The sequence below is a fragment of the Lutjanus erythropterus genome, chromosome 11, assembly GCF_056507025.1.
Source record: "Lutjanus erythropterus isolate fLutEry1 chromosome 11, fLutEry1.hap2, whole genome shotgun sequence".
NCBI lineage: Eukaryota > Metazoa > Chordata > Actinopteri > Lutjaniformes > Lutjanidae > Lutjanus > Lutjanus erythropterus.
The window spans coordinates 16,395,473-16,422,531 of NC_139327.1; the positions used below are offsets into that span (position 1 = coordinate 16,395,473).

At 38.9% G+C, this 27,059-nt stretch overlaps 1 protein-coding gene across 2 annotated transcripts; it reads left to right on the forward strand.

The window, feature by feature from the left end:
* The first annotated feature begins 2,712 nt into the window (after positions 1-2,712).
* nlgn3b (neuroligin 3b) lies at positions 2,713-26,793 on the forward strand. 2 transcript variants are annotated; one of them, XM_084730976.1, is made up of 7 exons: positions 2,713-3,113; positions 9,712-10,382; positions 13,663-13,722; positions 15,559-15,708; positions 17,499-17,684; positions 19,969-20,758; positions 24,718-26,793. In XM_084730976.1, exons 2-7 carry the CDS (start codon positions 9,902-9,904, stop codon positions 25,514-25,516), a joined length of 2,466 nt encoding a protein of 821 aa, XP_084587102.1. In that variant the 5' UTR covers positions 2,713-3,113; positions 9,712-9,901; the 3' UTR covers positions 25,517-26,793. The 2 variants fall into 2 exon arrangements, with proteins under 2 accessions (XP_084587102.1, XP_084587103.1); XM_084730977.1 differs by lacking the exon at positions 13,663-13,722.
* Positions 26,794-27,059: the final 266 nt, after the last annotated feature.

The following is a 27,059-nucleotide window of genomic DNA, read 5'->3' on the forward strand; positions in this document are numbered from 1 at the left end:
GAAGGAGACTGACACAAACACAGACACAGACACAGATTTCTGGATGTGTTCTGTCTATTTTTGTTTTACACAATATGGAGATTAACTGTCACTTCCCTCAATAATAATAATCTGTTTCTTTTTCTTCAGATGACATTTGCTATGTTGGTTAATTGTTTCTTACAATAATTCATTCCTGGGGTTCCCACCCCAGTCAGTAATCCCAGGGAAGGGGGCGTTACTGTTGGGCAACGGTTGGCAATTGCCTTAAGCCCCAAGCTACCAAAGGCCTCATAAAACGGGCCATAAACTTATGGGTAAAAGTAGAATTGGTAGGATTTGCTGTTCACAAATGCACCAGAAGAATATTGATTGTTGAGTCTCATTGCCCATTGCTCAGGGTGTCAAACACTGATGTTTTAGGTTGGCAAAGTGTTCTGAGCACAGCAAAATAATTTGAAAATAAGGAATTACAGGCAGAGGACAGGGTCACTGTAGATACAGCCCTCACTACATACTTCTAGAGAGTCATAAGTGATGATTGAACAGGATTATGTACATGAGTCTATACATTTTTTTCAATGAAAATGTTGCATATTGTACCTTAAAGAAAGATGGGGGTGGGGGGGGCTCATCTGCAGAAATGATTCAGGACAACAGACAGCTCCTGCTCAGTGTGATGCACAGAGCTGAAATTGAAGCAAAGGTACCCTAGTGGTCCTGAAACAATGAGGAAGCAGGAGTATAATGAAAGACAATACCCCCCCCCCCCCCCACCACTCACATGTTCATCTTGCTTCCATCTGCTAAGAGATACAGAAGTATCCAACGCCGTACCACCAGACTTTAGAACAGCTTCTTTCCTGAGGCTGTGAGAGTCACCTGCACACTCCACCATAAATACCAGTTTATTTTTATGATCTCTTGTTGATAGGATGAGGGTTAAACAAGTGTGGACCTGATGTTTCAGAGTTGTCATTACAAGGCTTTTTAAAAAACAGAATTTCCAATAGTGACTAATGAGAGAAGAGAGGTTTGATTAGTAAATCCATGTTGTTTACACTTTGCTACAGGAGATTAGTTGATTAGGAATCTAATTTAAAACACATTACAAAGCCAGTGGGGAAAAAAATTGAGGAAAATTTGTAGATTTTCAGAACGTTATCCAACCCCATTTTGCCTGTTCAACCTGCTGCTATCTGGCAAGTGATACAGAAGTACCCACTGCAGTACCACCAGACTTCAGAACAGCTTTCCTGGGGCTGTGAGACTTCTCAATTCATCCTCTGCATCCACCCTCAATAAAAGTTTATTTTTTGACTTATTAATTATTCAAGGATTGAAAAAAGGAGAAGGGGCAAAGGATGCGGCAGGCCTCATGCTTGTGTGTATTAAATATGTTGATAGGATGAGGGTTAAACAAGTGTGAGTCTAATGTTTCAGAACTGTCAGCACAGCTTCTTATTTAAAGACAATTTTCCATTGTGATTAATGAGAGGACAGAGGTTTGATTAGTAAATTCCTGCTGTTTGCACTCTGCAACAGGGAGATGAGTTGATTAGGAATCTAATTTAAAACATATTACAAAGCCAATGGGAAAACATATTGGAGGAGGGTTAGCAGATTTTGTGGTGTTTTCTTATACTATCCCGTTTTGCCTGTTCAGCATGCTGCTGTCAGGCAAGAGATATAGAAGTATCCACTGACATACCACCAGACTTCAGAGCAGCTTCTTTCCTGAGGCTGTGAGACTCCTCAATTCATCCTCTGTACTCCACTATACACTCCAAGAGATGTAGTGGACCCCACGCTTGTGTTTTTTCATGTTGTTTACACTTTGCTACAAAGAGATGAGTTGATTAGGAATCTAATTTAAAACATATTACAAAGCCAATAGGGAATATATAACAGAGGATGGTTTACAGCTTTTCTGGTGTTGTCTTATCCACCCCATTTTGCCATGCTTGTCACAATTTGCTAAAAGGCTTATGCCAATTAAATGTAATGTATTTGCAGGAGTACATTAAAAGACAATACTCACCTCACCTGACAAGAGATACAGAAGTATTTGCTGTTGTACCACGAGTCTTCAAAACAGCTTCTTTCTTGAGGTTGTGAGACTCCTCAATTCATCCTCTACACTATACCATAAATTAAAGCTTATCTTTCTGACTTATTAATTATTCAAGAATTGAAATAGGGAGTGAACAAGGGATGCGACAGGCCGCTTTGCTTTGCCTCAAGCCCCCACATTACTGAGTCTGCCTCTGAGTAGTCCATGTATGTTGATAGGATGAGGGTTAAACATTTGTGGGCCTGATGTACCAGAGCTGTCATTGCAACGCTTTTTTTTTAATTTTATTTTTAAAGACACAAATTCCCATAGTGACTGATGAGAGAACAGAAATCTGATTAGCAAATCCATGTTGTTTATACTTTGCTACAAGGAGATGAGTTGATTAGGAATCTCATTTAAAACATATTACAAAGCCAATGGGGAAAACATATCGAGGATGTTTTGCAGCTTTTCTGGCGTTTTCTTATCCTACCCCATTTTGCCATGCTTGTCACAATTTGCTAAAAGGCTTATGCCAATTAAATGTAATGTATTCGCAGTGCACATCTTCTCAGCATGCAGGCCTGCACACACACTTCTCGCTCTCACACACACACACACTTCTTGTTTATCTGGTCAAAGGTAGATGGGTTCTGCCCGAGCACAAAGCGTACGTGAGTATACGTGAGTGCTGTCCGGGGTTAAGGTGGTTACTTAATGGTTTCTAAATTGGGATTTTGTCGGTTGTTGGAGGGTGAATTTAATGCACTGGCGTATCCCGGTGGTTGCCTAGTAACGCGCTGGCAGTGGGCGCCGTAGAGAGATCTCTATGGTGGGCGCTCCATTAAAACCGTTGGCGCTCCTGACCTTGGCGTCGTGAATGCGCAAAGCACACAGACTGTGCAAAGCAGGAGATAAGAGTAAAGATCCGTGTGTTTGATACTGAAACCGGGGAGATATTCCACACACACACACACACAAACACACGGCAGCTCATTGTCTTATTACAACGAAAACTGACGGGCATGGTATGGAGGAAATCTCGACATGGAGCGTGTTTCAGCTTCTGTAAAAGCAGGTGAGTTAACCTAATGAATCTATTTTTTTTTTTATTTTCCACGGGACGAATCTTTGTTCAGATTGATGACTGACATCTGGGATAATTGTTTCATTAAAAGCGAATACTAAACGATATGCCGCTGTGGACTGTCAGTTACCTCGGGATTTTTATTTTTTTATTTTTTTATTTTTTTCTCCATTTTATTCAAAATAACACCGTCCTAGACCCAGATTAAACAAGCTTCACAGTCAGTCACAACGTGAGGCTTGCAGCGCACACACAGTACAGCAGTTTGTCGATGCTATCTGGGCTGTGGCTGTGCTTTTTCTCCGTGCATTAATTTATAAAGCGCCGATCATTATGTTGAGTGCTACCTGCATGTTCTCTATAAGGTTCTCTGCATCATTGCCTGCTGCTCTTTATTATTCCAAAGCTAAATTAGAGGGGATTTTTTTTTTGGGGGGGGGTCCACTAAAACGGTTTTGATCCACACACCAGTCGAATTACAAGGGCACATTGGGAGCCCAGCACTAATGTCTGACACATACTAGGCTCCTTCTCAAATGCTTTCATGTTAAGGGCCCCCGGGCTACCAGAGCCTGATCGATAAGATGTTGTCCCAGAGATTTTTATGATTGGAGAATTGGTGCTGAATTGTGTGCCTGTCGATGATGGAGGTGTAGAGATAGTAATGGTGAGGGGGGGAGAAACGTGATTACAGCAATCATTCTAATAGGTCTGTAATTGAGATCAAGTCAGTCAAATGGGAATTAAAGTGATTGGGTGCCAGGAAACCCAAGTCTTTTAACCCAAACCACCGGTGTGATGCATAAACACCTGGCTGGTGCAAAGTAGCCCATTAGAATAATATGTAATGGCTGTAAAACATTTTGATTTTTGTGCTCCGTTTTTGATTTAGTGTCAAGAAATGTTTCATTCCTTTTCCTGTTGCCAGTCTAAATTGCCCAAAAACTTGCAGTGCATCAAACTTGACTGAGTGATGGCTCACTTTTATTACATGGCCCATTTGGTGTAAGCTATAAAGCTTTTATCCACATCTGTCCCATCGCAGAGCACAAGTTAGAAAAAGGATACTCTGCAGCCCAGTTGAAGGCAGCATTCAGCTGCTTTGACAATCTGCAGTAAAACAAAAGGAAAGTAGGGGAGACTGGGGGCAACTGTAACATTTCTCTTTTCATTATCCTTCATAACTCACAGGGTACTTGAAATACCCAGGTCATATTTTGATATTCGAAACATAAATAGGTCCACCAAGTAACAATATATTGGATATATTTTCACTAAATAGGTCAAGACTATAATATTAAATTTAATGAAAGAAGTCCCAGCCATTTGTATGGGGCAGTCAAAAAAAACCGCCTCATATTAAAGCTACTACACGGATTTTTCAACTGGTTATGAAGCAGTCTCAATTTAATACTGATGCCTCTATTTGACCCATAAACAAAAGATACCATTCCAGAGAAGATCAGCTAATTCTATATAGATATTCTAAATGCACCAGGTCAGATTCTCCTTTAAATCAAAGTAATAGTGAGTATTATATTAGACAGTTAAAAAAAAGGTATATTTTTAAGAAATGTTATTTTTGACATTATCTGATGTTTTATTTTGTTATATTATATAACAAAATATTAGTTCCTTGCAGTAACTTGAACTCACTGTATTTCAGATAAAAGCACACCTTAAAGTAATCACTTCACTGCTGTACTATCTAATCCTGTTACTTCAGATTTTATTTGTAAAGGCAAAGCAAAAGTATGTTTCTATTTTTGGAGAAAAACAGGCAACTGTTCCAGTGGTTACTAGATTTAAATTATTTGACTTGAGTGACAGTACTTTAAATACATTTAAATTTAGTGAAATATGGCTATTGTCTCAATACAAGCAAACAATGTGCTTATTTTGGACCATGAGGCTCGGCCCAATCCCACAACAAAAAAAACTCGTATGCTAGCTAGCATTGCCCATATTAACATAGTTTGATCATGTTAATTTTTAACTTACAATCTCGAGATGAAATTGATTTAAATTTAAATTTGCAGTCTTCTAAACTTTAGACAGCACGTGAAAAATACAGCACATCAAATAATAAAAAAAAAAGAAAATCACACCTAAAATCTGTATTTTGTTGAAAATGTCTACCAAGGTGAAATTATCTAATTCCTTGCAAGTGTCATCACTCTCGCTTATTTCTGATTGGAGTAACTGAGTGTTACAATTGCCCCGTTACAATTACCCGCAGTCTCCCATATACTGTGCAAAGCCCTATTAAAAAAAAACCCTACCTTACCTTTGTTCCTGTGATTTAAATTAGAAGTTTGATTTGATTTTGAATAGCACAAAAAATGCAGATCTATCGAGACTGATACCGTGAATTCATGTGTAATTTAAAAGGAAATGACGCTCATTTTAAGAATTCATTTTATCCCTTTGATCTACAGCAGCCCCAGCATGTGTCTTTTTTTTTTTTTTTACTGCTTCGTAAGCTTGAGACAGCTAACCAAGTCTGATTGGTCATACCAACCTTACAGCCATATAGCTGCTAATTTGACAATCGCTAACGTTTTCACAGCAGGTTTTTTTGTGAGCAGAGAGGATTTTTACCTCCAAATGATTTATTATCAGTGTCAGTTTCAAACCAGAAGATGTGCCCTGAACTACAGAAAAAATCTGGTTCTCTATCTTTTCCATTTTAATGTCTTGGAAGCCGTACATCATTGTCATATAACAGATAGGGGATAGAAGTAGACAGTCTTGTCCCTTTTTTTGGCTATGGGGAACATTCATAAGTGTTAATTAATACAGACGAAGTTGGCCTAGGGCAGAGTTGTACAATATTTCTCAAATGAACTTGTGTGATATTACTCTGATCTGTCCCGTTCTTTGAAACTGGGCAAACTGTGATGATGTTCATATCAGGTGATGAGCTGCTGCTGCACACCTGTGAGAGACAGAATGAGCCGCTGCCTTTATTGGTGTTTATGTTCCTGCCAGTGTAAACAAAATGCTGCAGGGAAAGAGAAAAGCCAATGCACCACATCTATGGTTAATTAGTTTCCCATATTAGGAGGAAGAAATTGTCCTCTGTCTTAATAGGTAGGTTCATCAGATTGAAGGAAAGCTGTTTAGCTGCAGTCTTTCACAATGCTCGAGGCAGCACTCGTCAATAAATTTGATTAGGTTAACAAGCTTGTTTTTGCTTTGTTCATTGATGAGCCAGTGAGAACCTGATGTCAAGCATATTATGCTAAATTCTGTCCCAGAGTATAAGGACTAAGACGGATGCATTTTTGGATGACAAAGTAGTTAATTGGGAGAAGCACAACACAGTGTGCTGTCTGTATAGTTCTGCATGGCTGAGCTCACATTTGATACCTTATTTGACGTACACTATGCATATGTGATTAGGTGTGAATCTGTATTCTCCTGTTTACTGAGGCATGCGCCTCTGGTGAACCAGTAACTAGTTGTCAGTTGTCATCACACACACACACACACACACACACACACACACACATGCACACACACACACTTGTGACTGCAGGACGGTTAGGCAACAGGTTATGTGTATGCAAAGTCAAACTGAATTGTCATGTCATGTTGGTGGAAGTGGTGTTTAGATCCCTTACTTCAGTAAAATTAACAGTACAGCAATCTAAATCCTACTTGAGTAAAAGTACAAAAGTATAGCATTAAAATATATTTAAGATACTAAATGTAAAAGTACTAATTATACAGAATGACCCAATTCAGAATCATGTATATTGTATTTAGGGCTTGACTGATACTGGAATTTTGGGGCTGATACTGATGTTAGGGAGTTAAAAAAAAAAAAAAAAAAAAGACCGTGGTACTGAAACAGTAAACTTTCACCAGTATTTTTAATAATTATTACAAATATTAATAAAAAAACACAAATAGGGCAAAATAGATATAAATATAATATGTATATGTTAAACTTGAATACAAAAAAAAATCTAAATACATAACTTTCTCCCTAGAAAGGTGACAAATATAACAGTCTGCATTTTGTTCTGTTAAAAAAGTGTTCATATAGGCGCATATAAGACAACATATATGCTGATACTGATATAGACTGTTATAGATGTGATAGGCTGATCTCATGCCCATAATATCCATCAACCAATGCATCAGTCAGGCTCTAATTATTGTAGTTTATTATAATTATTGATTCATTAATGCCTCCTTCATTTTAATGTTACCTCTGGCAAAGGTGGTACTCAAATTACTTATAATATGATACTGGGTAGCATAATCTTTGATAATGTGAAATATATTATTAGTTGATATTTTGTATTAACATTGCCTAAATTGTAATTATTAACTAAAGCTTTAAAATATATGTAGTGAAGTAAAATATACAATATTTGACCATAAATTCAGTGAAGTTAAAGTATAAAGTTGCATAACATAGCATTAGTAAAGTACAAGTAATCAAAATTGGACATAAGTACAGTACTTGGGTAAAAACATTTAATTACATTCCACCATATTTTATCACATATTAAAATATTACATCAGATCAAGTAACTTTTCATGTAGAAATTGGAAAAATCAAATCAAGTTTATTATTTTTAATATATGCACCATAAGGGGGGGTGTTGACATCACAATGACAGAAAAATGTGGAATCAGCAGGATTTAATTTATGGTTCGGGCTGCAACTAACAATTTTCATTATTGATTAATCTCCCAATTGTTTTGAAGAGTAATCAATGAATTGTTTGGTCCATAAAATGTCAGAAAACGGTGAAAAATATCCATCCCTGCTTCTTTAAGTCCAAGGTTAAATGTCTGTCTAAAACCCAAAGTTATTCAGTTTAATATGATATGATATGATATAAAACAGAGAGACTCTTCATATTTAGAGGCTGAAAACAGCATTTCTTAAGCGATTAATCCACTGATTACTCGAATAATCGACCAGTCACTGTTGCTCTGTTTATGGCTTCCTTGACTTTGACTGTTTTGTGAATAAGCGGTTATGCAGCTTGGAAGAATGGCTTGCATACATTTCTTTTGATCATGAAAGATAACATCAAACCCGCCACCCTCCATTTTTGTTTCCCAGAGTAACCATTAGTATTTGTTGAAAGAAGTAAAAAAAATAGATGGGCAGCAGTCTAGACTAGAACAAATCAAATTCTCAAAAAGAAGTGTCAAAGGATCCTTTTTCTCTGAAGTTAAACTCAAATAGTCTTTAACTATCTCGAAACTTTCCTTAAGCCTTTCAATTAACCTCCAGTTACTGTGCTTTATGAGTGTGTGTGTGTGTGTGTGTGGGGGGGTGCTAGTGTGGTCCCATCAGACATGTTTGTTCTGAGACACTTCCATTATGTGGCAGACAGTGTTGCTTGTGAGACACAAAAAAGACACAAACATTCCCATCATTGATGATGTGAGATATTTGTTGTTTTTGAGATATATTAAACACTGAAACATCACAATCAAGTCAGATATTTCTCTCCCAGTGTGGGCCTTTCTAATCTTCCTTCGATGCATATTAAAGATGTGTCTTTTCTTTGCTGTTCACTTTGTTGGTTTTACATAAGAGAAGGGGTGCTTAACACCTTTTATCTTGAGATGCTTTCGCAGCATCACTCCAACATCACAGCAGATGGATTTTTCAGCTTCCCCCCATCGCCTCCTCCTCTGATACACAGAGATCAGTATTCAGTGATTTGTTCATGTCATAGCATAAATTCGCTCTTTTAAGACAGCAATTTATCCCAACAGGTTATTAGCATCAAAGTGTTACAGTGGATGTGGCATACTGATATGAAGTTTATATAAAAGCATGTACTCAGAGCTTCAGGATAAATGCAGGAGATAATGTGTTTATCCAAAGCTAGTCAGTTATGGTCACACTTTATGTTACAGTACAATAATAAGATATAACAAGCTGTGTGCTGAATCAAATTAGACAAAAACTAGAAATTATATGTTCTCATTAGACCCTTATTAGACTTTCTTAGAGGGTAATTAGGGGTGTACTGTACAGTAAACTAAAGTGTGTTATTTCCCACTGTTAGCCTCTTATTAAACTTTTTAGAAGATAATTAGAGACATGTTACAACAGAGCTGTACTATAAACTACAGTGAAGTCACATATCAGCTATTTCCCCATTTTAAAAAAAATATAAGGCCAAAATTATAGAGACAGATGCATATTTTGACTATGGGTAACTGCACAGACTTATTGTAATATTGTAGGCAGATAATGTGACTTGATTAAAGAAGTAGACATCAGTTATGGCTGCTCGGCCAATTGTACAGGATCAGCCAGAGAAGGTGTGACTCAGGTAGACAATCTGTGGTTTTTCTAGTTTAGTTTACTGTTCAGTTCTACTGTAATGTGTCCCTAATTATACTTATATATTTATATAGTCTAATCAGGATCTAATACTGTCTAATAAAGAACATATTATTTCTAGTTTTTGTCTAATTTGATACAATGTATGATTGCTTACATCTTATTAGTACTTTATAATAAACTGTGACTCAAAAATGTAGCATTATTTTCACACAGTTCTGATGTTTTCTTGTCTCATTTTTTTGATCTTGTTTTCAGATTTGTGTACACTGCAATGAAAAGTGGAAGTGTGGGTGGTCCATACCTGGCTGAGGTTTATTTGGATTTGATAACCGTTGGAGCCAAAGGCACAGTGAGTGATGTCTGTTTGACAGGGTCCGTGCAGAGGGACTGAGCAGACACTACCGTGTGCATTTGTGCTGTGCAAGGGCACCGTCTCGCCCAGACCATGTGGCTGGCTACATTTAGAGACCATCTGTTGCCTGCACACCTGCTCCATCAGCAAGGGACTGTAACCATCACCCACTGTGCTCTTCTTTGGTGGATACTATGCTCCTGCTGGTCATTCACAAAGGCAACAAGCCAGAAATTCTACCCGACAGTGACCACCCAGTTTGGGAAACTGCGAGGCCTCAGGGTTCCTGTGCCCAGCGAGGTGCTCAGGCCCGTTGATCAGTACCTGGGGGTCCCCTATGCCGCTCCACCTGTGGGCGAGAAGCGTTTCATGCCCCCCGAGCAGCCCTCCTCTTGGTCAGGTATCAAGAATGCTACCCACTTCATGCCTGTGTGCCCTCAGAACATCCACAACACCGTGCCAGAGATCATGATGCCCATATGGTTCACCTATAACCTGGACACAGTAGCCACATACATTCAGGATCAGAGCGAGGACTGTTTATATCTAAACATCTACGCTCCGACAGAGGATGGTGAGTTGGTGTGGTAAAAATGGACAGCAATGACTTCCCATGACCATAGATCATTGTTCTGGTGGTGTCGTCCTGTTATCATCATATAGCATGTGTGTGATCACGGCTGTCATTGCTGCCGCCAAGGGCTGATTTACCATCCAAAGCACCGTCATCATTGTTTCACCTGTTGGAATCATAATCAATTTGAAATAACAATCATGTTCCCATTGATAAGCAGGAATGTATTGATATTTTGGTTGTCATGGTGACTGAAGATGTTGCCTTGGTGCCACTGAATGTGCAGAGATACCAGTGTTGGATCAGATTACTTTGCAGTCAGTTACTGAATAAATAAATAGAATTACATGGAAAAATTTTGTATGTTAATTAGTAACGCATTCCATTGGAGTTAAAAAAAAAAAAATGTGGCTACTGATCCAAATACTTTTGGATTACTTCAAAATTAAACATTGGAAATAATGGATGTAGCCACAGAAATTCCACATATATTCTCTTTAAACATCTCAACACAGTTTCATTACAAATAAAAAGCATTTTTGTGTAGGGTTCTTTTTTTCTTATGAAGGAACCACAATTGTTAGATGTGCTTTTCAGGAGTTTAAGCTGAGATAGGCAGTTTATTTTAGGCATCACTGGGCAAATGTTCCATGCTAATCTTTAAAGTTCCCATGAAGTTAGAGGTGATGTTTAAGATCATCACATATGTATTGCGTTATATGTCACCTATATTGCCAGTTCTGGTTCAATAATGAAAAAAACTTGTTTTGTAAATATTCTTTGGTGCTTTTTTAAATTGAGAGCTTGTCTTTTCCTGAAAAATTATTAAAAACTGTTGACTCACACTGCACTTGTGGGCGTACACCAAATTTGCATCCAATGAAACACTTTCTTGCTTATGACACAGTGTAGCGTGAAAGGAGAATACACCTGTTCACCAGAGTGGTCAGCAGCGGGAACAGACATCACTGTACCAAAGCATAGTTTTCCCTTGTGATATCCTCTGGCTGTGCAGCTTCAGCTCTTAGTTATTTAATTACAGAGCTTTCCTGATGGACAGATGGCTGTCGCAGCTTTCTTGTTGCAAAAGTAGCTAATTGTAACTGTTAGCCACTGTTAGCGGGCAACAGAACTAGGCTTAGCAGCCTCCCAGTGAACATGATGGGTCACCTCCAGGGAATACTGTACCAAGGTCGTTTGCGGTGTTTCCCAACGAAAAGATTACTTTACTTGCTGCTTAAGTAAATTAGTTAACCACTCACTGCCATGATCTGAGATGCATGTTGGCCAAACCCACCGCTGTAGGCTAATCTCTGTCATTAAGTTGACCTCTGTTGGTCTCTGGATGTTTTGGTCCATGTCGAGACATGTTCACTGGTAGCTATCTATTGGCTACTTTAAAACACCAATTAATGTCTGCGACAAGTCCCTCCTGAGCTGCCCATTTTGAGAGAAAAGCAAAACCAATATGCACTCTGCTAGCTGTTTCATGAGAACTTTAAGAATGATGTAATTCAGGTTGCCAAGTCCTCATCTTGGCTCTGTTGTCAGGCTTTAAGAAACCTTGCCTGCGACAGGGGGCTTTGGCCAATCACAGGTTCATCAGATAGTTGGTTGTGCGGTCTCATTCCTGAAACAAATATTTGAGGAACGGGGGAATGACTCTCAACTAATTTGCCTACTGCACCTTTAATAGAGAATTGGTAATGATGAAAATAACTTCTGTAATTTAAATTATAGCTGAGGTAAGCTGTTGTTCAAGTATCGGTCCACCTAAATGAAGCAATAATTTTCAGCTTTTAAAATGCTGAGCCAAGCATATTTGGCCGTCACTGCCGAGCATCAAAGGAAACTATGGAGAATGACTTAGGAGATCTAGTAAAGCTAGCAGTGCTGCTTTCCATGTTTGTTGAGGATTACAATTTCTTCATATTTTCCTGAATCTTTGCTTCGTTCAGAGTTCAGGCAGCATGTCTGCTGGGGGCCAATTAGTGAGGTACAGGAGTCAACTCCTGTCTTGCTGAATCCCTCCCTCTTTTGCATCCAATAGGACTGTGAAATGATCTAGCAAGGGAACATTTTGTTTGTCTGCAGTGGATCTGTAGATTAGCATTGTGGTGCTGTATCTTGTCTAAATCAAAGTGTTGACAAACGGATTTCTCTAATTCAGGTTACAACAATACACCAGTTAAACATGGTCTGGGGAAAGAGATTTCCTCCCTCACAGGAATTCAGTATAACACAAAACATTCAGCATTCAAAGTTGGACCATGTTCAGCTTTTGTATGTAACACGGCACTCTTTGACTGACTTTTCTATGGTAGCGTAGCAACAACAGATAAACAGGCTGCTTGAGAGGTAGCCGTCCAAAATGGTGCAGCCCACGTTTATACAAAGCTCCTGGTCTGAGTGCTGCCTAAAGCATTCCTCACCCAGCACACAAACAGGTTAATTAAATTTCACATTTGCATAACAACATAACCCATCACTTCTATACATTTTTATTTCTTCAGACTTGATCATTGTTTATTTAAAATGCACCTCAGGCATTCTGTGACTTTATTATTTGTTTCACTGATGTGAAACCTTTGCTGTTTTCATTTTTTTTCTCATCTCAGTAGTCTTTTTGCCATGTCAAATTAAAAAGTGCATTTATGAATTTCCCACTATCTAATTTATTTTTTGTCCCCTGATGTCCAAGTTAGAGTTGATTAATTATTCATCAGTGAGTGATATAGCCCTTGTCCTTAGTAACTATCCTGCAGGGGTTTACCTGAGGAATCGACCCGACACTTTGTGTTAAAATATAATTGTACAGAGAGTAAAATGAACCAAGAAAGATGTATTACTCCAGTCAAAGCAGAGGCAGGCGGGTCAATATAACAATACAGATAATAAGCCATTCAGTGGTAACACTGTTTGTATATGTGCATGTCGGCATGTGCATATACACTCTGTGCTATTTCCTACAAATATATAACAATGAAGAAGAATTTGTTTACTTGATAAAAACAGAATTCCAAACACTTTAATTAATATATAACTCTACTCTAACTCATAATGTAATCATGTCACGCATCTCTAAAGAGTTTCATTTTGTCAGAGAGCACTTATAGCTAAAACATACTGTACATAAATGGGCTACTCTTCTTTTTGCCTATAATTTGTGGATCTTTTTTTCTCCTGATTCTGTCAGTCTGATAAGTCCATATATTAAATAAGTCAAACCGTGCTATTTTGAATTCTGTACTTCTTGTTTTCTTCCTCATGTGAATCCCAGGGAGCCAACACAAGAAAAAGGGGGCGGCTTTCTCACATGCTGAGACTCATATATCTGAAGGTATTTTTTAAGAGCTCAAAGTCTTGATGCATGGATTCTTTTAGCTTGAGTTTGGTGGATGGAGATCACACAATTCCTAGATTTTACTTTCCTGAGGAACTGTGGGGGTTCTTTTTATTTTGAGTGGAATAAGAAAAATGTTGTTGTCTGATTTGTGATTACATAAGTTTGCTGCTCCTGCACCTCATGTCTTCTTGAACTGTTGCAGTGCTTTCAGTAAGTGCTACGTTCTCTGCTGCCGTGCATATTGATCCAGTGGTTGCATTATCTACTTATCTGTCTCATAGTCCCTTTTAAAGACAGTCATTAGTTAATATAACAAATTGGTCTCGAAACATGAAATATTGATTTTCTATTTTTATTGATGTTTCTATTTTAGCTTGTACTAGTAGGGGAGACTGGGGACAATCATAACATTTTTTGTATTTTCCTTCATAACTCACAGACTACTTGAAATACACTGGTCATCTTTTGATACAGGAAACATCTATATGTATGGAACTTATTAACAATACAATTGATACATTTTCACTCATAAGGACGAGAGTAATCACACCACTGCTGTAGTATCTAACAGTGTGACATAGTTATGTTTTATATAGTTTAAATTCTTTTAGATGTCAGGCATTGTATGCATTCAAAGTCTATCAATTATTTGAATTGAGTTAAAAGTAATTTAACATTTACATTTTGTGAAATATGTTCATTTTCCAACAGAAAAGTATTTCAACACAGAAAAACAAGGTGCTTACATCTGACCATGTGGACCTCTGTTCTTGCAACCCTGATAAAATATTGAATACTAGCAAGCAACATCTATATTAACATTTGGAAACATTTGGAAGACAGATCCAAGAGCACTGTAGCATACAGACCGAGGCAACAAGACTTTTTATATTATTAAGAGAATAACGTTTCAATGCACACTGCATCTTCAGACACTGACCCCAACTGCAGTGTGAACCTTAGTCTCTTCATTAAAATAAATAAATAAATAAATTGTCGCCTCAGTATTTTTGGATCTATTATTCTTGTGACAAGAGTATCTCAACCTTGAGAGCACCAGACAGGTCTTTGCGTCTCGGCTGAAGTGTGTTTAACCTCCTTCTTCACCGACATTAGCGTAGTTTGTGAATGTTATTTTTTAACCAACAACCAAAGCAGATTGGATTTATGCTGGTTTAAATTCACAGTCATATAAACTGTATACAGCAGAGGTAAAATGCTGTGCATCCAAAATGGAACATTTATACATCAAAATCATTTTTTCGTTGTGTGTTACTGTTGCCCTGTGTTACAATTGCCCCCGGTCTCCCCTAGATAAAAAGTGCTCACTGTAGTGTGGTACTTTTCTGTTAAAGTCTAGACACATAAAACATATTTTATGCTTGTGCATGCACATTATATTATATGTTGAACTGTAATATTCCAGCATTACAGAATTCTCTTCTCAACTGAGATCAACTCATAGGTCAAATCAATAGATTTTTTTTCTCTTTCCACCTCGAATGCAGAGAATTTCAGATATGGTAGAGAGAACAAGAAGTATGCTTGGTCGAGTGCTTACATGCAACTGCTGTTAATTATATTTGACCTTTTTATTCATACACCCTTTGTCAGAGTGTATTTACCATGCATTTTCTGGATGTCATTACAGCTTCCAACCCACAGGCCTACCACTGCTTCTGAGCACCTTTTCTAAGCAGTCTTTACCCATAACTCATACTGAACTCACACTGACTCATTCTGTTGATATCAAGTTTTAGTAACAGCTCTCTGTTTCATTACTGTCGTCTCCGTTTGCTCAGCATATGTGTATGTGTTTGGATGTTGCAGATATAAGGGACTCTGAAGCTCGACCTGTGATGGTCTACATCCATGGAGGCTCCTACATGGAGGGCACTGGGAACATGATGGACGGCAGCGTGCTGGCCAGCTACGGGAATGTTGTTGTTGTCACGCTCAACTACAGAATCGGAATATTAGGTGATGACGGCATCTCTGTGTGGCAACTTTTAATGGGTTTTCAAATGGGGTGTTTAGCTTCTGGTTAATCTGAGAGTATAAACTGTCACGGTGGTCATTAATTTCCAATTGTGTTGCTGTTATAAACCCATAAAAAGAAGTAGAGAGATGAAAGAACAATGTAAAACAGTGTAGGGCTACAACAATTAACTGACTAATGAGTTAGTTGTCAACTATTAAAGGAATAGTTTGGGTTATTTGATGTGGGGTTGAATGAGATATGTATTGATAATTAGTGTAATACCTACAGTAGATGTTGGACATCACGCCCTCAGTTCGGAGAAGCAGACAGGAGTACCAACATGAAAGCTAAATAATGAACTGCTGTCGACAGATTCAGCAGTAAAACATATTTAAGCCACTTAAAAAGGTCCACTTAAAAAAATCCATATCAGTTATAAGTTATATTTTGAATATTTTCACTGCGTTACTTGGCCATCAAACAGCTTTTTCTGACGGAAAACTGCTGTTATATAAATTTCACTCTCTCCAAACCAACCAAACTCCATCAGCAAAATCAGTAACTTTACTTTGCAGAACAGTGGAGTCGCTGGTCTAGCACTGCCTCGATCTGTTAACTTGTTTGTGTTATTGTGTGACTTGTGTGACAGTGAATACGAACTATCCCTTTAAAACACCAAAGTCACACAATTACACAAACAAACTAACAAACTGATTTGCTGGTATCCCAAGAACTGTGTTCTAAGAGGTAAAATTACTGATTCCATCTGTGGAGTTTGGTTGGTTTTGAAGACAGTCTACCTAAAAAAAAATCCATATCACTTTAAGTGGCTAAAATACTTCTTGTTGCTGACCACATCCACAGCAGTTCATTGCTCAGCTTCTATATTGGTCCCCCTCTCTGCTTCTCCTAACTGGGGCAACTGGCACTTACTGTGGCTAATACACCGACTATTGATAAGTACCTCATACAGCTCCACATCAAATAATCCAAACTATCCCTCCCTTTATATTAATCGCCAATTATTTTGATAAATCAACACATTAGTTGACAATGAAAAGAATTGCCAGCTGCAGTTCTAAAACAGTATGAGATGATATAGGCAACTGAGATTGTGGTATGGCGTAGCTTGATTTGCATGCAAATGTTGTCCTCAGAGGGAAAAGTGATGCAAATGGTAAGTGTCGTGTCCTGTCCTTGTTGCGCAAAAGCTGTTTTATACTGAAAACACAATTCATCTTCCTTTACAATGATTTATCTAATCTGTACAAGATTATCAGCCTTTGCCATTCTTGAAAGAAAAAAATATTTAAATAGAGTGTGGAGGGTTGCAACATTCACAAGGTCAAGAGTTTCTTGTTTCCCCGTGTTTAACATTCAAAACAGTGCGTTGTTTAGATGAGACTAGACAAGGGAATAAGTAATAGGATCAATTGTAAGAGCAACTGTGACCTCTGTGTGGTTTTATAAAATTTATGTAAAGAGCAAAAGATTTATTTATTTATGCACTTTGAATTTTATGAAGTGACTTGCGGGGAGAGCGTTCGCATTTGATGAGCGGAGCCCTGATCACTTCCTGAGGGGCACCGCTGCATGGAGACTATTATGAGGAGTTGACTAAAGTAGTCAAGACACTGTGGGAGAGAGCAAAGGCGTATTTTGCACCTGAGGGGAAACGGTGTCAGTTCACTCACATGCCCTGCTGGGCTGCAGCTTTAGATCAAAGCTGTGACATATACTGTAGATCTCTGCTTCAGCACTGGTTCTGTTGTCTGTCTGTGTACTTCAGGCTTCCTCAGTACTGGTGACCAGGCAGCAAAAGGAAACTATGGGCTCTTGGATCAGATTCAAGCTCTCCGTTGGATCAGTAAGAACATTGGTTATTTTGGAGGAGACCCGGGTCGAATAACAGTGTTTGGATCTGGAATCGGTGCTTCTTGTGTCAGCCTGCTAACTCTGTCCCACCACTCAGAGGGTAAGAATTGTCTCAGTTATCTCTGACTTTGATCGATATGCATTATTAGGTATAGTTAAGGTAGTAATTAATACAATATTTCAAAAGCATGTGTCAAAATCCATGAACTCGAAACGTAATATTCCATTTTTCTTCAATCATATTAATTTCTTATCTTGCAGATGTCACTGTTACATCTTGAACAATACGTTTTAATCATTTTGGAATTTCGTTCTTTGTTTCAAGTCCAGCTCTAAATGGTCTGTCAGGGAGATGAAGTGTTATGATATGGGAGTAGGGTAAAGGGGGTATTCGTTAAGTAAGTGATTGCTTTTGTTCCCCCTCTACTCAATCTAATCAGCCTAAAAGCTTTGCCTCTTAAAATGTGAAGCTCTTAAAGAAGCCCACTAGCATTGCAAAGTTTTCACCATGTCATCACGTTCACCTGTCCCTCAGTTTTTACCATCCAAACTGACTAATATTTCAGCCTTTCGGTGTCAGATTTGTTTGTCCTCTTTTAGCCACCTGCACTGAATGGTAAACAGTTTCAAAGTTTGTCCATAAAATATAAAAAAAACACCATTTTGCATTGCTCTCCTGTAATTGCAAACACTTGAGTGAAGACACTGTTTACAGACAAGGTTGATGTGAGAATGAAGCAGGACATATTTTTCTCTTTTAGACTGTAAAAATTGATATTTCTTTTTTCCACAGATATATTGGCAGTGCTTTAGTTGAAACTGGCATATTCTAGCGCAGCTTAAACTACAAATTTATGTTATCAACTGTTGTAATATTACTTAAATCAGAGGGAAGTAGATGAAAATACCTGTGTATAGTGTATGCATTACCCACAGGAACTTAACCGTGGTAATTAGAGTTAGGACCTGATTTTATGAAAAAAAAAAAAGAAGATTCTAAGTCAGTGTTCCTAATCCTAATTTAAGATGGGAAAAATGAAAAATGATTTGGCAATACCAAATTGGGAGTAATCCTATCTTAGAGTGTTACTGTCTTAACTAGAATAGGAATTTTCTGTGACAAGCTTCTGGTATCTGGTATCCACTTAAAACAAAAACAGGTTATAATGTTACCTTTCTTTTCAGTGGATATCATGCCATGTGGTAAACACTTATCCAAAGCTCATTGCAAGAATCAAAGGTGCTTATTTCAATATGGGTGGCCGACAGGGAATTGAACCTCTTATCTTTGCCGTATTATTGCCCTGGTCCACCCATTGATGCTGGACAGAATCACAGGAAGGGCAGAAATTGTGCGTTTCCATCAATGCCAGGGAGGCTGCGGCAACTGTCCTTTGTGAGGTTTGTATTTGATGCCCTCGCTCGGCTGCAGCGAATGCACAAAGACCTCCGGCTGTCTTTGAAGTAGACTAGCTAGCTGCTGCCCTAAAAAAAAATTTTTAAATAAATGACAGCAGAGGAGGGAGAAAGTGACACTGTCCCTGCACTCTCTTTCCAGCAACTGCTATGTGCCTTAACCTCAGCAGAGTATTTTTTGACTTGATACATATCACTTGTCATTTTTAGGTGGTAGATACAAAATCCCCAGAGACAGAGGTGACGCACTGCATATAAACAATTCAACAGAGCAGCATGTTTACTGTATCAACATTGAAGGATCAGGGTTACTGCATATTCAGCTCCCTGCACAGGCCCTCCACTGCACAGTTGGCATCAGCAGTCTATATGTAAGCTATGCTGCTTGTTAGACACACAGTATTAACGATCGTACAAATACAGTACATCTGTGAAATAACTAGAGTAGGCAAAACGAGACACCTTCTCTGGAGCAATGCTGCAAATTGATCATTAATTTGGCTTGTGTTCACCCCCATCTGCATATAGTAATCAACAAATAAGGTTATCAACAGAGATAAGCAAGTATTTTTGCCATTTTTGACATTATAATAACAACAGAATGAGCCAACATCCTATTTCCAGTTTATGTCCTCTTCTCTAAGCAGCTTCTCATCAGCAAGGCTCAACTAACTCCTTTTTAATGCTTTATCTCCCTGGCTAGTATTCAAAGTGCATCACATGTAGGCTTGTTTGCTTTTGTTTTCCTGAAGTTTGTGTGTTAACAAATCATTGATTTTGATAGTGCGTAGCAATTAGTGTAAACTGAATCATGTATTTGCTAGGGGCAGTTCAGAATTCTCTTAAGGTTTGTGCAGAAATATAATAGTACTTCTAGTAGTAATAATTTTGTGGACCAACGAACTAACCACTGTTCTCTTGGCTTCTGTTGTCCTCTGTCTCTTTTTGTTTTGATTTTATTTCCAAAGGTTTGTTTCACAGAGCTATCATCCAAAGCGGTTCAGCACTATCCAGCTGGGCTGTCAACTACCAACCAGTCAAGTACACTCGCATGCTGGCTGAGAGGGTTGGCTGCAACGTGCTGGACACCGTGGACATGGTCTCCTGTCTGCAGAAGAAGAGTGCAAAAGAGCTGGTGGAACAAGACATCCAGCCTGCTCGATACCGCGTGGCTTTCGGTCCTGTCATTGATGGAGACGTCATCCCGGATGACCCGGAGATCCTGATGGAGCAGGGCGAGTTCCTTAATTATGATATAATGCTGGGTGTCAATCAGGGAGAGGGGCTGCGTTTCGTGGAGAACGTGATGGACCTGGAGGACGGTGTGTCCGGCAGCGACTTTGACTTTGCTGTGTCAGACTTTGTAGACAGTTTGTATGGCTACCCTGAAGGGAAGGACACGCTGAGGGAGACAATTAAATTCATGTACACAGACTGGGCTGACAAGGACAACCCAGAGACCAGGAGGAAGACCTTGGTGGCTCTCTTCACCGATCACCAGTGGGTGGAGCCCTCAGTGGTAACGGCTGACCTTCACGCCCGCTACGGCTCCCCTACATACTTCTACGCCTTCTACCACCACTGCCAGAGCCTCATGAAGCCGGTGTGGTCTGACTCAGCGCACGGAGATGAGGTGCCTTATGTGTTTGGCATCCCCATGGTGGGTCCCACTGATTTGTTCCCCTGCAACTTCTCCAGGAATGACATCATGCTCAGCGCTGTGGTTATGACTTACTGGACCAACTTCGCCAAGAGTGGGTGAGTATGAGTAACAGCACAACAAACCACGGTACAAGTTACAGTCGCGATATTGTGCACCTGTTTAATGATACATTCCAAAAAAAAAATAAAATCTGCATCTTTCTTTCCTTGAACCAACCAATTTCAACCAAGTTTTTTATGACAGACCCCTACTTTTCAATGTTCATATCAAATTCCTCCCAACAGGATTTTCCACCTACCTATACTTTTTCACTTGGAAATCAGCAGGACATGGAAGCTAGATACTTTGGAAATGCCATTTCATTTGGACTTAAACATGAATGTGGCTTATTTACATGTAGTTGAAATAGAATTTCATCCAGTATCCCATTTTACACTCCTTTCTTGGCTATTACTAACGTGTTGCAATTTTGAAAATCCATCAACTATCATCTGACAATGATTTAGCTTCTCAGGGCAATGGCCTTTGTTTTGGGGCTTCTGATGCAACCAGCAGCTATCCTGTCTGAGACTTCCTCTTCTGTGTGCTGGTCATTGTTTAAAGTCAGATTAGCAACTTGAAACACGAGAATGGATGACAAAATAAATTTTTCTTAACCTTTATAAACCGATATCTGCATTTGCAAATAAAATTCAAAATCATAGTCAGACGATAACCGATGGGTTCCAAGATTGCATTTTGGCCAGTGCTCTTTTCCTCTCCACATGGACCATTTACCTATGTGCAACCATAGTTTACTAAGATGTTACTGGTCAGTACTACCCAGCAGTGGTTTTGGATTTGTGGATTTGAGTCACATGATTTGGACTTGAGTTGTAAATTTGATGATTTTAGACTCAACTTGACAAAATCAAAAAAGACTTCCAACTCAACTTGACACTGATGACTCTTGACCTTTCTTGGACTTGAGCCTTTTGACTTGAAAATACTTGATACCTTGGAATACTTACCCAGCATCCAATCAAGTTGCAGGAGAGAACCATGAAGAAATAACATTATGTTAGTTGGAAAATTATATCAGAAGCCAAAAACTTCAAAAACTTTGCAGTGGTCAGCAAAAAAAAAAAAAAAGTATTTTAGTAAGCAAAATGTGCAGGCTGGAAATTACAGATAGAGATGTAGCAATTTGTTCAACGTTTGAAGCTGTACAAGAACAGGAGGTTGAGGCTTTGTTGTTAAAATGGCATTATATTCAGTGAAAAGCATTATGACTTGTTTAGGAAACAAACTCAAACTTAAGGTTTAGCACTTGGGACTTGTCAGTCTTGACTTAGGACTTGACTTGGAACTGAAGTGCAAAGACTTACTTGTGACTTGCAAAACAGTGACTTACTGCTTAGATTACAAAAAGAAACCAGAATGCTTCAATAGCCGATTCTTGTCCCTTGCCTACGATTCTTGCTTCACATGTAGATATCTCTTTACAGATGTTACATATGTTGAGATGTTCAACATGTAACTTCTGCTACATTTACCCTTCCTTTGTCACCCATATTAAAGGACTGTAGGATCCAGCCTTAAGTTAGCACATCTCTTTTGTTAAAGTGCACATGAAAAGTGGTGCTTCAGTGTTTATCAACTAAAATGAATTCCTCAACATCAAAAGTCCATAAATTAGCTTCATCATTAATGCACAGACACCTCTTACTGTTAGATAGGTCTGCTTCCCCTTTGCTCAAATAGATTTGACCTCACCACTCAGGTAGAAAACAGTTTAATTTTACACACTCATAAAAGTGATACTTGACTGTATGGTCACTTTAAACACTAAACTGTATAATATATACAGCACACACCGTCTAATGAAAGCTGTGTCTTTTTAAACGCCATGTTGTCTCACATTTAAAGAGCCAGTTTAGGTTTCTGGATAACCTCTTTACGCACATAACAAAGTTTCATCACTTTGGGCAGACTTCCTAAAGGTGATGGATTTTAAATTTTACTGCTTAATTCACATAAATGTTTAAAGCACAGTTTAACAAAAAGGTTGTGTTGAAGAGAAGATCTGCAGAGGCGGTTAAGAAGTACTCATAAACCACATAAACCTCTTTACTGCCAACTTTACTGTGAGGGGTGGCAAAAATAATCAGTGCAGAAATGTATACTGTATACTGTATATTCATGTTTGCTTGTAATATACTGGTACCAAATATCAATGCCTTTATTGAAGGTACTGTATAGATTTGAGTGTGAAGCTTTCAGGTTGCTGTTAGACATTTGAACTACAGGGTCACTCTTTCTTTCTTGCAGTTTAGCATTCATATTGGTGGGTTTTCTTTTATCTACCTGATGGACCGACCTCCTTGTCCTTCTGTTGTTTCTTATTCTTTTTCTGCGATGCAATTGATGAACAGGGTTTCTATATGCATTTGCATTTCGAATGGCGAATGTAAGTAAAATCACATAAGCAAAATAATATTTAGAGGAAAGATTTGTGTTCCACTGAGTCAAACAAAAAGATCAATAAGAAATTTAGTTAGTCTTTAATTAAAGCTTGTTCTGAATCATTTATCTTGACAACAATGTCTCTAGATCAATATTTTGATAAGATCACGCCATCACAATATGATGATATGCTGAAAACGGATCAACAATAATAATGAATTTAGCTTTCTTCTCTCACAGTGTCAAGCAGGGAAACCAGGAAAAAAAACAGAATTCGACTCAAATTAATACTAGGAGGCTGGGCAGGAGCATTTCAAATTATACTTTAATGAATAAAATCAAGATACAAAGGCTTACAGTTAGGGAGAAACAGACCAAAACCAATGAAGAAGTTCAGGGAAAGTAAACAAATCCAGTAAACAGGAAAAATCTCCACGTCAGGCAGAGTCTTATAAGTACTATGAAACACTGGAAACTTGACTAAACTGACAAAGACAAATTGACACTGAGGCAACGAAGCACAAGGACTAAATATATAAAGAGCTAATTAACTAATGAGACACAGGTGAAACTAATCAGGAATCAAAAAAGGCAGGAAAAGAATAAAGGCAAAAGGTTAAAAGTCCACATGAAATGGAAATAAGAGTATTTCCATTTGCTTCCACACATTTCCAATTCCAGTTTCTAGTTTCCATTTTCCAGTAACCAGTAACACTGAATGAGCATTAATACTACGCCGCCACAGTGGTGGGTGATGGTTTCTGGACTGGGAACTCTCAGTGAACACATCAAGACTGGGACTGAGCATGGCTTCTGAGATTATGGGAGGTTTGACCATAGGGAATGCAGTACAAGCATGGTTTTCTGTCCAGGTTTGGCTCCTGGCATCCCACAACTGAGTCAGCTAATTTAGCTGGGCTGATACAGAGCTAACAACAGTTAGCAGTTAATTACATCCTGGTAGCTTAACAAGTTAAGCTATCAGGATGCTCAGGAAACTCCTTAATTTACTTTGATGCTGTATTCCCTGTCGGTCTTGGAAACTGTGTTCGGTCCCAGTCTGGCTGTGTGCACTGGGAGGCTGCTGAGCCCAGTTCTGTTGCTTGCTAACAGTAACTAAGTTAGCAGACACTCTGAGCCAAAGATGAAGCTGAGTAACTGGAGGAAAGCAGTGGGTAAAACAGAAAGCATGTATGAACCAGGTCCAGAACAAGGTTTGAGGTGGCTAACATCTTGGAAGAAACACAAAAGTACTGTGTTGTTGCTGGCAAGCTAACAAATAAATCAGCCTTCTTAGCTCTGCACCACAAGTGGATGTATGGTTAAAATTGGATATTATTTGTTAAAATTGGTTGGTTGTAGCTTACATAAGGACACATCATATTTTGTTTTATAAGAAGAAAAAAATGAACTGATTTTCCATGATTTTGATATAAAAATGCAAAAAAAAAAAGTATTATATTTTTCATTTAATCTTGATTTTAGGTCAACAAAGACACATAAGGGATGCTCCTAACAAAAAAGAAAATGACTTCCATCACACACATACACACATATACATATTCTTATGACTTAAGTTTTGTGTGTCTTGTGTGTTGTGTGTCTGTAGGGATCCTAACAAGCCAGTGCCACAGGACACCAAGTTTATCCACACTAAGGCCAACCGCTTCGAGGAGGTGGCCTGGTCCAAGTATGACCCCTACGACCAGCTGTACCTGCACATCGGCCTGAAGCCTCGCATCCGTGATCACTACCGCGCCACCAAGGTAGCCTTCTGGAAACACCTGGTGCCTCATCTCTACAACCTCCACGACATGTTCCATTACTCCTCCACCACCACCAAGGTCACCCCACTGGATCCCACCCAATCCAACGGCAAGAGGTCCGGCAGCACCGGCCGGCCTCCTGTATCTACTGCCCACAACGATGGCGAAGGGGGGAGGGAGATGGGTCCGCTGATCATGCCGAACCCACGAGATTACTCCACAGAGCTCAGTGTCACCATTGCTGTAGGGGCGTCGCTGCTCTTCCTCAATGTCCTTGCCTTTGCGGCTCTGTACTACCGCAAGGACAAGCGCAGTCGGCAGGACACGTCCCAGCAGCCCAGTCCCCAGTGTGACAGCAAGGGCAACAACGTGAGCCACACCACCACTGTCGACGAGACCCTGTCGTCCCAACAGAGGAACCAGTGTGAGGCCCTTCACAATCCTCTTCACGTCTCACCCAGCTTGGACTATTCGCTCGGGCAGCGCCGATCCCCTGACGACATCCCTCTGATGACGCCCAACAACATCACCATGATCCCCAACTCCCTGATGGGCCTGTCCAACATGAGTCCGTACAGCACCTTCCCTGCTGGTTACAGCTCCGCGGGCCTGCCCAGCACCCACTCCACTACACGGGTATAGCCTGGCAGGAGGCGAGAGGGGATGTAGAGGGGAACTGTGATGTATACGTAAAAACACGGAAATGTAAAGCTGTATTTAGGATGTGTAGGTAAAAATAGGATTGAATGTGTTCGTTCTGTCTTTTCCAAAGGTGTACAACCGCCAACATCCTGCCTTTGCTCTCTCATAATAGAAAGTCTTAACTGCAGAGTCATTTTATAATACTCATTTTCAAAGGCAGTCAAAAAAGATTAAAAAAGTGCATTTCATTTTCCACTTTGGCTTTTTTGGAACTTTACCTAGCAAGAACTTAGTATAATGTTTATACAGTTGGATTTGTATGGGAAGCTTTTTCTTACTCTGTGATATCTATTTTGATCTCGTGGAACAAAGTGACATTCAACTCGTGGTGGACGCAGATGAGATCTGGGAAAAGCTGACAAGCAGTATTATTATTATTATTATCAAGCTATTTTATACATATTTCTCATGGTACATTGCTTATTATGAAAATGTATTTTTACTGTAATTACTTTCAAATGCCTTGTAACTCGCTCACATAAGGAATTACTGTGGAATCATAACAACAATGGATTGAAATTTTACTGGTCACACGTGGTAAAAAATCTATCCAAAATATTTCTATCTTGTAGTGCAAAATATAGCACCCGCATGTGTGTGTGGGTGTGTGTGTGTGATTGGGTTTGAGTGTGTGAGTGTGTGTACTAAGAAGTGCGCTACAAAACTGTAAATTAGCCATTGTTTGAAATTAACCATTCAGTTTTGCATCTGTAGTGTTGTGTACTCTATTGTAGTCTATTTGAGTATCCTTGCTATATTTTTTATTTCACGTGTCTATAATTTTGCTTCATACATTGTAGGAATATAACTTCTGCTTCACTATAAAAATAGAATTGCTTAAAAATGTGTTTTCCTACTCAAACCAGCCCATGGTTCTTTTGGCTTGGCTTCTTTGTACAGAATAAACTTAGACCTACATTTTATTTGTTGTTTGTTTATGAATACTGTAAGGTCTCCAGAAAGATAACTGTAATTACATTGTAATTGTATGTATACCAACTCAATTATTCACATTTTAAAGGAGTTTCATGAAACTTGCAGATTATCACTCCTTCTCCAAGTGGTTTGGACCCTGTGCATACCGAGATATATCCAGGGGTCACTCTTTACTGAATGGACATGATGGACGTCAAGCTTTGAGATTTGATTTCTTTGAACCTATCATAATGTTGTTTAATCTAAATGAGACGCCTATTAAAAAGACTTTTGGAACTAAAGCTGAGTCTTGTCAAAAGTTGGGATTTGATCACACTTTATTTGAATAATGCAAATATTAGAAGAAACTAATACTGTGTCCTTCCTTGGAGTTGGGTCTGAAGACTACAAGAATGAAAATGGAAAAAATCTGGGGGAGAGGAGTTAGAAATAAATGAGGTGAGCAGACTTCTGTAGCCCGCTTCTCATCTCTGCTTGAGGGCAGAGGCTTGAGGCTACATTGGCCACTACTGGAACAAGCAACTAGCAACATACATGCTGAAACTGT